The sequence below is a fragment of the Zonotrichia albicollis genome, chromosome 3 (genome assembly GCF_047830755.1).
Source record: "Zonotrichia albicollis isolate bZonAlb1 chromosome 3, bZonAlb1.hap1, whole genome shotgun sequence".
Lineage (NCBI taxonomy): Eukaryota > Metazoa > Chordata > Aves > Passeriformes > Passerellidae > Zonotrichia > Zonotrichia albicollis.
In genome coordinates, this window is record NC_133821.1 from 39,176,608 (window position 1) to 39,190,361 (window position 13,754).

The window sequence follows — 13,754 nt, forward strand, 5'->3', positions numbered from 1 at the left end:
TGAACAACAAGATGCTTCCTACCAACAGGTTTAGAGCCACCATGAATCACTCATGGAAATGCATCAGAGACATAAAGGATAAATATCCCAGCAGGTCCTTACCATGCCCTAGAGCATGGCTGTGCCTACCTAGCTCAGCTGTATGACCCTGTCCCCAAAGCACAGCAGAGGATGGAGAGCATCCTGAGACAAGGCCCCTGCCCTGAGGTGGGAGGAAGGGAAGGATGAGCTGGGGACACACTCATGGATGCTGACAAGCACCAATCTCTCAAGTTGTGTGGTCAGTCTGTGTGGTTTCTCAGCTTACCACTTCCTACAGAAGTGTGCAGAAACTGTTTTCTATGATACTACAGTAAAGATGGTAGTTTTTAAAAAACAAATATATCTCATAAAAATCCCATGTTTCACTTTATCTTGGTCTAATTTTGAAATAATTGAAAGTAACTGCTATTGGCATCTGTTATGCAATAAGAAGTCAGAAGAATTATTAAAACTATGGAATATAAGCTTTTTAAGTGACTGATTTCAAATGAAGGAAACATTAAAAGTTGCTGTTAATGTGTTTTGAACAAATAGTATCAAAATGAACTTTTCAAATTAGCATGTTTTAATGAAAGAATTAGACTAGGTATTGTAATGAATAGTTATTGATGAGATTTTTACAAATTAATGCAGGTAATTCCCATCCCTAAATGTGGGTTTGGTTGATTGTAATAACTGCACTTGACACTCTTGCAGCCAGACATCACACCATACAAGCCAATAAAGCACCAATACTGACTTGAATGAGCCACAGCTCCACTGGATTTCTACCTGCTGCTTCAATATGTGAACCTTTTCAAGCCAATCAGGGTACTAACATCTTCACCCCAAATCTAAAAGTTGGACACTTCCCTGATTTTGGAAATCTCTCTTACAGAGTCTATGACAAAGTGCAGTCCAAGTCTTAGTATTATTACACCTACTATCAATTTTAAAAAATAGAGCAAATGTGTTTTACAAAAACCCTTCAAAGCAAAAACCTATATTCACATTCCTAGGACTCAGATTTGCTGACAAGATCTGTGGGTATGTATCATTTTTAGAAAGGGCAATGTGGGAATGTGTGTTTATATGGCAGAGCACAAGAGCAATGAAACCTCCTGGGAAAGCAGGAGATAACTCACTTTACACAAACAGGCCCTTTTCCTCTTACTGCTCTACAAACCTGAAATGTTATTTCATATGTCAGGAAAATGCTATTCCTGTTTGCTCACTCTTCTTAATGTGAACTCATTTTAGTGTTAGCAAAATAATTGTGGGACTTTGGTATTTTTCACGTTTTGTTGAGTTCTTGGGAATGTTATGTTGGGAACTATCAACTATTACTTGGAACACCTCAAAATCTGCTGCACAGAAAAAATACACTGGTGATTTGCTTACATGGCTTTTGTAGATCCAATTACTGTGAGCAGCAGGAAAGATCTTTATAAGCAGAACACAATTCAAATGTAGCATGCCACGGCCTCAAGTCATTAAACTAATCCTGAGGGCTTCTTGAGGCTTTTTATACTTTTGGCAAAAAGTATAAAGAAGTACACATTGTTGCTTCAGCTCCCAAACACTGGGAGGTTAAATATCTAGACTGTCAGCCCCTGCTAAACACAGCAGAGACTGGTTTTGGGAAAGAACAAGAGAGAACTGTATATTTGCTATTAAGATACAATTTTACAAACACTGAAAACATACCCATACATTTTTTCATGGCACATAAGAAGTAGCCAGTAGCATAAAGTGAGGTGCAACACTTCACAAGCAACTTCAGTAATTATGCATTATCAGTACCTAGATACTGTGATGAAAATGTTACAAATACAGAAAAACAGATTGACTTAGATAAGTATCTCAATCTCAACACACAGATAATGTGACAAGGTGTGGCACAGAACTCCAGGGTTTACTGGCATGATTTTAACATGACTGCATCAGCTATAAGTGACAAAAGCCATAAATACACCAGAATGTCAGCTACATACCAATACCACTCAAGTATCTTTCTGATGTCTCGCTCTACATCACACATCTAAAATCAGATGCTCTTTAGGGGACTGAGAGAAAATGCAATACTTTTAGGCAGACAAAGACTTCCTTTGTACTATTCTGCTAGGTATCAAGAGGTTAACATATTTCTAAAGATACTGCTGAAAGTGGGAAAATATGCAACGTATTCATTAGCTCGTGGATGATTTAGACAGATATACCTGGGTGGCCTGAAACATACTTCACCATCAGCATGTGACTGCAGCTGGAAATACAATGGAAACTAATGGTGGCCCATTTGCTTTTAAGAGTTCAGAAAAAGAATCCTTTGGAACATAGAAGGATAATTACATATTTGACTACAATTATTCCCTCAATTGATGCTGACAAAAAAGAATGAATTAATGAAAAATATGAAAATGTGAAAGCTACTAAACACATTATCTATGTGTTTGCACATGCACATGTAACCTACATTTTGTTAAAGTATCTCAGAAGTGTTATGTCTTTATCTAAGTCAAATTCTGGTTTTTATTTTCTAAACTGCATCCAAGAGCTCATCCAGATCAATACTCTGTTATCTGTCAAGATATCATGTTTCTTCACTCACACAAACTTTGTCCTAGTTATTAGAAAACTGTGGTAGTCAGTATTTCCCATCTTTCCTCTGCACAGAAGAGTCATCACCAGTTCAGAGGAAAGTCAACTGCCCTATTAGCTAAAACACATCACTGAAACAATGCTACACCAGTTTGAATGTGGTATTCCTGAAAAGTCTAACATAGTTATTTTTTTAAGCATTACAAGACTGAAATACTGAAGACAAGGAGAAGCATTGAAATATTTTCAATTTCAGAAAAGGAAGAAATGAAATTTAATGAAAACAGATTGATTTTTAGTCTCCAGTCTTCCATTTTAGGAGTAAAAATCCATTTCTCAGCAAACGTGCCAACTGGTAAACACATCAGTAAGGTTCAATGCTCTTAAAATGAAATATTCAGATATTCTCCCGAAAAAAGTAATTTACTAAAGCTGCAAATTCCAAAAGTTAACCAAGTTCTTTAGCTTCTACAATAATAATTTATTCAAATATATTATGTTTATATAGAGAACTTACCTTCCCAAAAGAAAAAACAATTAAAGATTCCCCCCCACAAAAGCTATCACTATGTTGTACCATAGAAGGCATTCAAAATATATTGCCACAAGAAAGGACAAACATGGTTTTTGGAGATTGTGACGCTACAAGAATATCACATACAAACAAAACTAGCTGAGAGAAGATCTATCATTTCTCCACCACACACGCTCAAAGCAACCACTATAACTTTAAGCAATTTAAAGCAATAATATGTTATCACCTAGTATGTTATCACACATATCAGGAAAAAATTGAAAAGTGCTGAGATGAAGCAGAATAAACATTCTAGAAGAAAATCTCTCACTCACTGTTCAATACGCGGGGAGAGGTACAGCTTAGGAAAAACCTGAGTGGCTTCAGCATCCTCAAAACTGACAGAGAGGAGTGCAACATCTTCTCCAGGGTCTTCATTCACATCCTGTACATAGAAAAACAATATAAAATGGTAAATAACAAACTGAATATTTAAAAGCTTACAGATAAGAACTAGTAAGTCAAACACAAACTTATTTAGGAGATGCTTAAGTGAGGAATCTAAACTGTAACCCTGCAAAACAGGTTGCAAATTTATTCTTTCTTACTATATTGGCACTTTAAATAAATATTTTGATCTGCTTGATTTCCTTTAATGTATCAGAATAAAATTACTGAGTTATGAAGTATACAGTACTACAATTCTTCAATTCAGTGAACTATAAATTTCAGCAAAGATACAGATTTCATTTTTAGGAATTCCTGGCTTGACATCAGAAGCAAATGCCAAAGGATTTTTTAAAATGTTGTAATATCACTGAGTTATGACCACAAATTCTGTGTTTGTTATTTTTCAAAGTAGTTTAGGATTCAAACTTTCTAGTGTATTGTACTCAACTCCTGTTGTGGATGAAAAACATTTTTGCAATTAGAAATTTATATCTAGAAGTCACTGTCCCCCAGTTTCCTGCAAATTAAACCTATGCATTACTTTCAGCAAAGACTGCAGACTCCAGGACAGGACTGTAGGAAAAAAAACCCAGCATGCTAAATACAACTTAATCTTATTGTATTCACAGTTGAGGCTTTCTTTAATCAGAACAATCAGTTACAGCTTTGGGATCATCTAGAACAAATTGTTTCTTGCTAGGACCTGATGTCCCTCCAATTCATAAATTACATATAGTACTAACAAGTGTATTTCTGCCACACACAACTTCATTTAAGCTCTTGACCTCTAGTTAGAAAGTAATCAGTTAGCAGCACAGTCACCTTCACTGACAGCAAATAATATGGTGCCACTTTCTGCTCACAAATACATCTTCCAACATGTTTGTTCATATATACATAGCAACTTGCCAAGATGCCTTTGTTCTTATCTGTTTTGGAAAAATAGGAGAGGAAATAAGATATGTACTCAAAGCATGATCAACATGGTGCAGAGTGCCCTGGTATGCTCTGTCCTACAGGCAGCTGTGAGGAAGGAACAGGCAAACCACTTAAATATTCTTAGGAGGCCCTGCCCTATGTGAGGAGAACAAAAAATTAAGTGACTGCTGAGTGGTTTCAGGAAGGCAATCTCGTGCCATTTGAAGCTCTGGCAGGACCAGGGCTGTTAATGTCCAGAGAGACGAGCTGTGTACCAGCTATTGTGTGCAGAACACTACATGCCAAGAAAGTTAGTGATAAGCTGCAGGGAAGAATGGGTCTTAAAAAAGCCTAATTGTCTTAGATGAAAAATGAGACAGAGCTGACAGTGTTTTCTTAAATTCTGCCTTGGTGTGCAGCTCACTTGTGACAGATGAAATAAAACTGCGCTCTTAGAACTGCCTGTAAAATGGTCACAAAAGCACACTGTGGCTGGAAATCAGAGCATGGTTTTAACCCTAAGTCACAGGACCACACTCCATATGAGTGGTGAGAACAAACAATAGCTGTTGTCCTGCTGCGGTCAGTTTAGGGATGGCATTATGGGATGTGACTGCCTGTAACAGCAATGGATAGGATCTCGTGACCCAAAATGTTCCCTGAAGTGTTACTATCATCTGGACTAGAGAAAATAGAACAGATTACAAAACCTTTATCAACAAGACAAATAACAACAAAATATACCCAAGAGTACAATATACCCTGATCTTTTCCCCAGTATTTCATGTATTTCCATCATTAAGGAAAAAAAATTGAATAAGGAACAGCTTTCAATCCTATAACGCTATGACTATAGCATTAACTGCCTTTTCCCCATTAATTTGCTAATTGTCAATCAAACGAAAAGAACTATTAAGAGAGATTGAACAGCAACCCTTTTAATGCTAATAACAATTAAAAAGATTTTATTTTAATGGGCATTCTTCAAGAGATGACAGGTACATAAAATGGTTAGGTTGATGAGGAGCTCAATGTAACCCTGTGACGCGCACTTGCAGCTCAGAAAGCCAACTGGATGCTGGGCTGGATCTCGGGCAGCGCTGCCAGCGAGACGAGGGAGGGGATTCTGCCCTCCTGCTCTGCTCTGCTTCTGCTGAGACCCCACCTGTAGTGCTGCATCCAGCTCTGCCTTGGACCGTAAAGCCCCTCTTTAGTCTAGCATTTATAATTAGTGCTAAAAGTAGATGTGCACACACAGCTTACCACCATGTGTAAGACTAGTTTCTGGAATCCTATCAGGTGCTTACTGGTTGAACAAAGTCAAAACAAGGAAACAGAAAAACCCAACTCCAAAACAGATTAGGTGAATGCTATTAGAGCATCCATTAACACATACAGTAATATTACATTCTATTTTCTGTGCTCACTAGTGAACTTCATATGAAGACTCATGCCAGGGGGAAAAAAACCCACACAACCACATAAATCATCTCTGCATCTTTTCATGTTAAGTTGCAGTAAAATGAAATATGAAGTAAGAGCAATAAATTGAGACACGATATTTTTCCATTTACAAAAATACACTCAACAAACATGACTGCAACTCCTGCTGCCAGCAGAGCACTGTTATGTTCATACAGCTCCTGTCCAATGGAAATCCAGGTAAAGAAATTGGCATTCTTCTGTAACTACCACTTTTCAGATGGATGCATATTTTCAGCCCTGAGATATGAAAATTGTTACTTAAAAAAGACCCCAAACCAGCATTCCTGTAGGTTTTAAAAGACACAGAGCAGTAACACCATGAAGCTGCTTGACTTTATTGTTCAGGTGGCCACAGATTTACAATGAATCCCCTTCTATCTGACACCATACCACTTATTCCTTTCAGCCTCTGTTATTTATGGAAGAAGCTGCTTGCTAGAACTGCATTTGACGCTGGTGTATCTGTTAGAGCTGCCGTTTATAAAACCAAACCAAAACCACATGTCTTGCAGATAAACTGTGGAAAACTTTGCAGCTAATAAACTTTTTTGATGTTGTCTGTGCCAGTTAGAGACAACTTAACGCTTTCAGTGATCTCTGTCCCAGTCATCTATAGAAACCTTAAGTGATCAGGTGAGAAGATGGAGCCTTCCAATACCAGGCCATTCCACGTGCCCAGAACAGGGGCTGAGATCTCTTCATTACACCACAGTGTCCAAAGACAAATACTGTTTTAATGCTTCTTATCAAACCCTGCACAGACAGCATTTTTCCTTTTCCCACTTCTGCACATGTATTTATATCAAAGAACAGACCAGATCTGAATAGAGCAGCAAAGTAAGAGTCACCTCTATTCTTGTTTTTCAGCTCCCTTCAAAAGACAGAGTGACATCCAAACACTTTGGCAATATTATCCCCTTTTAGGAAAAAAAAGAAAAGAAAAAAAAAAGAAAAAAAAAAAGAAAAAAAAGAAAAAAAAGAAAAAAAAAAGAAAAAAAAGAAAAAAAAAAGGCTGCTGAACTAAAGTCACATCTCATTTTTTAGTATTTAAGCATCCAGTTTTTTTGTCTTATAATTTGCATGTAACTTACAATACAATAGTTGCTTTTATTAAACAAATTTATTTTATATTCAAGAAAAACTGATTTTGTAAGAATGCAGAATGGCAATTTTCTATAAATATTAAATTTCAAGATTAGAACTGCATAATAAAAGTGCCATTTTATACTCACTGAAGTTTTTCTACACAAGACTCTACAGAAGGCATTATTAAAATGAACTTTTAATTGAACAGAGAACTCATCCTGGGCCACAGGAATTTTGAGGTTTAAAAACGGAATGTAAAAATGCTTGAGATCATTAGTTAAACATGTGATAATGCCCACCTATTAATTTTTCCACAACAGTCTCATGCTTGATCGTAAAAAAAGCAAGCCACTAGAACATTGCAGTGTAAAAGATCCAACACAGATTTTCATGGTGCCTTTCTGCCACCTTGCTACTATGTCTTTTTTTAAAAAAATATTTCATTTCTGAAAATGTCCATTCAAATCAAACATTAAAAAAATGAATATACCCCTTAAAACTGAAAATAGTTTTCTTTCTCAAGAACTACAAGGGGTTTCCTATGTTTACAGAATACTTTGTACAATGGAACCTCATCCTTGTCAAAACTTCCAAAGCAACATGGTGAGAAAAGAACGACAACAAAAAAAATCTAGACATTTTCAACCCATATGCTTTTTTTTTCCTGTTACAGAAACCTAGCAACAATTTACAATAATAAATACAACTTTTTATAAACAGTAAACTCATGGTATTTTATTTTAATTCACTGTTATTCTACTTAGCACAGTGCAGAGGAAAGGTTCCTTAAGCATGCATTTTTAAAAGTATGCATTTTTTAAAAGAGGAAGAGACCATGTGAAAATATAAATGAAGAACAGAAGAGATGAAAATTGAAGTCTGAAGGCATTTAGATATTTTTCTCCCATATACCTCATGAAAGCACTTTGAGTATCACAAAACTCCAAAGAAAAACTTAAAATTCTGTTTCCAATTGCATCAGCACTGTGTTAACAGCCATTTGTTGGTTTTCATTTCTATTAATCTCAATTTACATTCAAATGCATGTTTCAATGTTTACAGCTGCTGCCTTTCCAAAATCCTTAATCTTTTTACAAAGTTAGTAGGAGTTGTTTATGAAAATTACCATCAAAACCACTTTAAATACACTATCCAAACGGCATTGTTTTCTCATATCCTACCTACTGTAATTGAAAACTGGGAATTTACTGGAACTGACAATTTATTATGAGTCAGATGGTTGATAGCCAGGCCAACCAAAACATCTGCTCTGCACAGTCACAACTGCTATAACCCATTTCCTCTTGTGCCTGGAGTCCTACCAAGTTGTACATTAGAGTTCCTTTTCCTTAAAGATGCAGAGTATGGAAAATCAGTTATTACCTTTTCTTCATCATCAAAAAAAAATTAAATTGCCTTGCAGCCTCTGATTAAAGTATACTTTTGAGAGGAAGTAGTTCTGTATTTGGCACACAAGTGCAATTCCCTGGCCCAAACAGTAATGCTTAAAGTGGTAAATGACTTCAGTCTTGTCCTGGGCAGTAGCAGGACCTGCCTTTCCATGAAAGGCTCAGGATGGAGGGGGCATGAGACTGGGAGGAGAGCATCAAATAGGGTAATGCACATATCAAAGATGTGGCATTGAGAGCCTGGTTTAGTGTGATTAACTCTAACAAAAATGAGAAGAAAACAAGCTTTGAATTTGGTAGGAAGTATGGGAAAGTATGTGCAGGAAGAGTATTGGCATTCTTTGAGAAGGACAAGCAGCTTCTGACCCTGGGGACAGCAGGAAATCAGGGAGCTGAACTTCTGGTAAGGCTGTTAAGTGTGTACTATGGATATGCACAGCAACTGGTGTGGGGATAAAAATGAGGGAAGAGAACATAAGCTGTTAAACCTATTGGATGTTCCTTTGAGAAATGAGATGCCTCACAGATGATTGATATTGTAGATGCCTCCCAACAATATGGTGAGGCCAAATCTGCTTCAGGAGGGAGGTTCCCAGTCCCAGCTGATTGCTCCTACATCTTGCTGGAGCCTTCACAACTCTTCAATAATTGTTTTTGTAGTATGACTAATTGAAGGAATGGAAAACTCGAACAAATGGGGAAGGGATTGCTTAAAAGAAACAAAGAATAAACTTACATGATGTGGTGGAGATTGCTGGGGAAGGTGGAATAAAAAGGCAGAATACAGAAAAGAACAGAAAGGAGTGAGGAGACCTTGATCTTAGCATCTGCAGCCAGCTTACACTAAGTGGGTCTTTCAGCAGACACCTACTTGCCTGTGGTACCTCTCAGCCCTACCAAGTCAGTCAGCTTCACTGAAGCTGACTGAGAAACTTATATTTCAGGATCCTTTCTGAAAAAAGAAAGGTCTTCAGAAGAGAAATGCATGAGAGTAACATGCATTCAAAAATTTAATTTCTTAGGGTCAAATTTAATTCATTAAATTCTACATGATACATACCTGTACCATAATTATTAACAACTGATCAGAGACGACTTTGGTTTTGAAGCTGAAATGTGAATTACACCAAAGAATACACAACACTGTTTGCTTCCTTAGTATTAAGAGGCCTCTTGCTTCACAAGAGTTAGCAATTGTGGCTTTTTCCCACCAAATGGCAGTGTGCAATAAAATGAAAATAAAGCACAAACAACTTGTACCCTCATTGTGTAGCGGCTTCACTAGCTTTGATATGAGCAGCTACAAGTTCTCCCTATTTTTTTCATTAGTGGTTTTTTGGTAGTTTTTTTTTTTCTTGTTTTATTTGGTTGGTTGGTGTTTTTCTGTTTGTTTTTTAAATAATAAAACATACTAGGTGAAAGCAGGCTAAGGAATGTGAAGTGGCAAACGAGACTGAGAAATCTGCTTCCCTCTAGGGAGATATTTAATCACTCGAGGAAATTCTTTCTCCTGTCTTCCAGGAAACCCACCAGGTCTGATCAAGGAGTGTTGATTCTTTAAATAGGACTTTAATGAAAACAAAGGCAGTTACCTTGAGTGCACTGCTCATCAAAGCTTTCCATATCCAGTCCCTCTCCCAAGGTAACACAGCAGCAAGCACTCTGGGCAAAGCACGGTTGAGCTCAGTGCTGTTCCCATTTTAAAAATTACATGGAAATTGTAGGCTGGGAACAACTTTGTAAAATCTGAAAAGCAAGCTTCTAGGACAACATACTGGGTTTTCTTCACTAAACAAAATAAATCAAATATCTACTGAGCATTAAAACTATCAGCAAGACCTCCAAGCATACCACTGGGCATCAATAGCTGAACACAAAAACACGGATGCTACACAAACGGTGTGACATCCCAGGGGTTCTTTTCATTGTCATTGTTCAGGGTCTTCTTGTTCAACATTTACACATTCATCTGTTTTGTCTATACTCCTTTCTTTTGTTATAGTTGTGGTAATTTACTGCTACTTTCACAATATGATTGACTGTGAAGAGTTAGGTAAAGAATGCTTTTAGGAAAAGCATAAGAGACTACAAACAGTTAGGAGGAAAGAGCAACATTCTTGTCCAGGAAAATACATGCCAGATTCAAAAACTTTGAGATTAATGAAATTTCAGACAATGAAAATTGACTTATTTTGATAGCAGAAAAAGTTGTGGTGACCTTTCAGCACAACAATACTGTTTGCTTAGGTCTGAAAAACAATCTCAGAAAACACGGCAGATTTCTTCAATGGTCAAAAGCATGTTTTGGCAAGTTTGAGACTGAAATCTGAAATACATAATCCAGGCGTGGCACAGTATAAAAATAACATGCACTACAGTATAAAATTAGTATTTTTAAATTCATGTCAAGCAATCTAAAATGCTTTCACACATTCATTTTCACATACAACAGATAGAAAACATATTTGCAAACAAGGATCATTCTATCATACTGATTGAATCTAAAAGTCTTCACTTGTTAAGTATGTTTTGATGACACTACAGGAGAGAACATTTAATATTTTTAGAAGAGACTGGGTATGAAAGATGCTGATGATCTGAAATTTCAATTCATTCAACAACACTTCAGTATGAGTACGTTCGCTCTACCTACTCCAATATCAGGTTAAAATAAAATTTAAAACCACCATTTACAATATTTGGAATATATCTGGTAATAAATTAATTTTTTTAATAAAAGAAACACAAAAAAGGAATAAATATTAGAAATTGAGACTGCTGGGTAGTAATCTTACACCTAGATTTTCCATGAATTCATAAAAAAGCAGCTTTCCTTCCTAGAAAATTTAGGAAGGAAACACTATACAGGAGTGCTGCTTAATTTTTGTTTTGTTTTGTTACCTTCTAACCTAACTTCTAAGCAGACCACATAAATCATTAAGTTATTATAAAACACTACAGTTTTGCCATTAATTAAATTACCCTCAGAGACACCCCCTGCCCCATTACTCTGATGAAGTTTTGTAGGCAAGGAAGATACCATCATGTCTTTCCTAGAACCTTAAGAAAAGCACCTTGAGGTTGACAGGAGCACCTGCCTCTGCCATCCCCAGCTGACACTGAGGTGAACAAAGTGTTCAGGGACTGCAAAGCTCAGTTTTAACTATTCTGAAACAGCAAGCAATAGTTCCATGCATTCAAAGCAAATGCTGCCATGTCTTGACAAACAGCTCCTTCCTCAACCTGTATTTATGACACTTTCTTCAATGTAAGCCCTGATAGAGATTAGGGGAGACATAAAACCTGGAATTCAAACCCTTCATTAGGATTTCACCAAGATTCAAAACTCTCCAGCCATCTCTTCTCTCGACTGGACTGCAACTTATTTAGAAAGCAATATTTGCATTCCTTTCCCCCATTTTACTGATTTCTCATCTCTTTAAAAATAGCAATGTCACTGCAGAGGCCAAAGAACAGTCATCTTGTGTCCAGTGGAAAACAAAGTCTCCTAATAAATACCCAAGTACTTAACTACACGACAAAGAAATCATTAATACTAATCTAAATAAAATAATTTTCTTGTTAAGCCAACCTTCTAATTGCAAGTATGGCTGTTCTACACATGCATATTTATATGTGTAGATTGACAAAACAAACATAACATTAGTATACAGGGCTCATGGATGAAAGATTCGGAGTTAACAATTATATTTGGGAAGAACATAATATATTTGTGCAAGCAAGGATTCTAGGTAGAGAGCTGACTCTTAGAACTACAGCTTGACACTAACAAGAGTATTGTTTTAAAGATAATGAAATAGTTCATTGATACAATTAATAGATCTCACCAACAAAAGAGAGCAAAAGTTAAAATACTGTGGAAGAGACATCAAGCATAAGTATTTCTGAAACTGTGTTGTGGTGGCAAGTCAGCAGAAACATATATTTTTTTTTAAATCAATCCAACTTTTTAATAAAAGCTTTTTCCCCTGCTCACCACATATTCTTCCATGTTCCTGGCTCAGTGAATATCTCTGCAAAATCAGAAATACTATAGATTACATGGGTCACAACAAGAACACCAGAGTAAAGCCATATCCTGAGCCATGTCTTCAGTGAACCAGGAAGTACCAACATGATTTCACAGATGAAAAAGTGAATAATCAAAGTGTAAGGTAAAAACAAGCAAAGTTAAACTTGTTCAGTGGTCTTTCACCACCGCAGCTTAGCACTGCTGACTTGATTTAAAAATATAAAACATTTTATTTTAAAAGAAAGTGTCAAAACTATTAACTGCTATGAGTTGTTTTGTCAATTGCTGTTTCCTGAAAATAACAGGAATGTAACTTATTAAAGTCCACAGGACCTTTGATTCACAAACTGCTGTTCTGCATTCCCATCTCAAGGATATATTTGTATTTCTTTTCCAGAGAATTTTATTATCCCCTAGTTTCACAAGCAGTTATTATGCATTCCCATTTCAAGAGTATAATATTTTTATTTCTTTTCCAAAGAATTCTATTATCCCCTTGTCTCACTATTCCATTTATATCAAATGGATCTTAAAAATAGCATGTGTCTGTGTGGGGCATTCTCTGCTTTGGACAAAGAACATGGAAGTCAGAGCATCCTGCCCCCTTGAGCCCTATTTACAAACATTCAGCTTTCCAACAAACAACATACTTGGTCTGCACACAAGAGTAAATGTATACAGATGTCACAAAGAGTAGTAACTCTAATAAAAATAAAATCCTTGCAGCAAGAAGAGAAACACAGCTTTTCTGTTGTGTTTCTGTGAAGGTGGACGCTGATACAAATGAGAAGCAGGACACTGAAATGAGGGATAAAAGCTGTATTTGAAAAAAATGGTTGTGACATTGGTATTTCAGAGTTCACATCTGTACTGCTATGTAAATCAGGCACATAATGTGAGAAAAACTCACAGGAGTAGACTCCTTCTAGATATAATAAAAAAGTGACACTTGGTGACATGCTGTGTCAAGTGAGGTCTTTGGAACTTCCAGTGTAGACAGTAACTCCTGTACTCGGGCACACAGCCCAGGTGAAGGCTGAATCATCAGGGGCTGTTTACCTTGCCCAAGACAGAGCCTGAAACACAGGGTGCCCAGCTCAAATGTGGTCCCACTGAACTAAAGAGGTAGTTGCTAGAACAATATATCATGTATTTCCAGATGGAAGACTGACTCCATCACTGACATTTCCCTGATTACTGACTCAGAAAAGATCACCACATCTTTTGTCTGTTCCATCAG

At 36.7% G+C, this 13,754-nt stretch overlaps 1 protein-coding gene across 3 annotated transcripts in view; it reads right to left on the reverse strand.

Moving 5' to 3' along the window:
- The window catches only part of BABAM2 (BRISC and BRCA1 A complex member 2), a 164,395-nt gene that overhangs the window by 70,435 nt on the left and 80,206 nt on the right, over positions 1-13,754 (reverse strand). For all 3 annotated transcript variants that reach the window (XM_005483098.4, XM_074537216.1, XM_074537217.1), the window contains one exon: positions 3,469-3,578. In XM_005483098.4, coding sequence (XP_005483155.1) covers positions 3,469-3,578 — 110 coding nt within the window. The remainder of the gene's footprint in view (positions 1-3,468; positions 3,579-13,754) is intronic.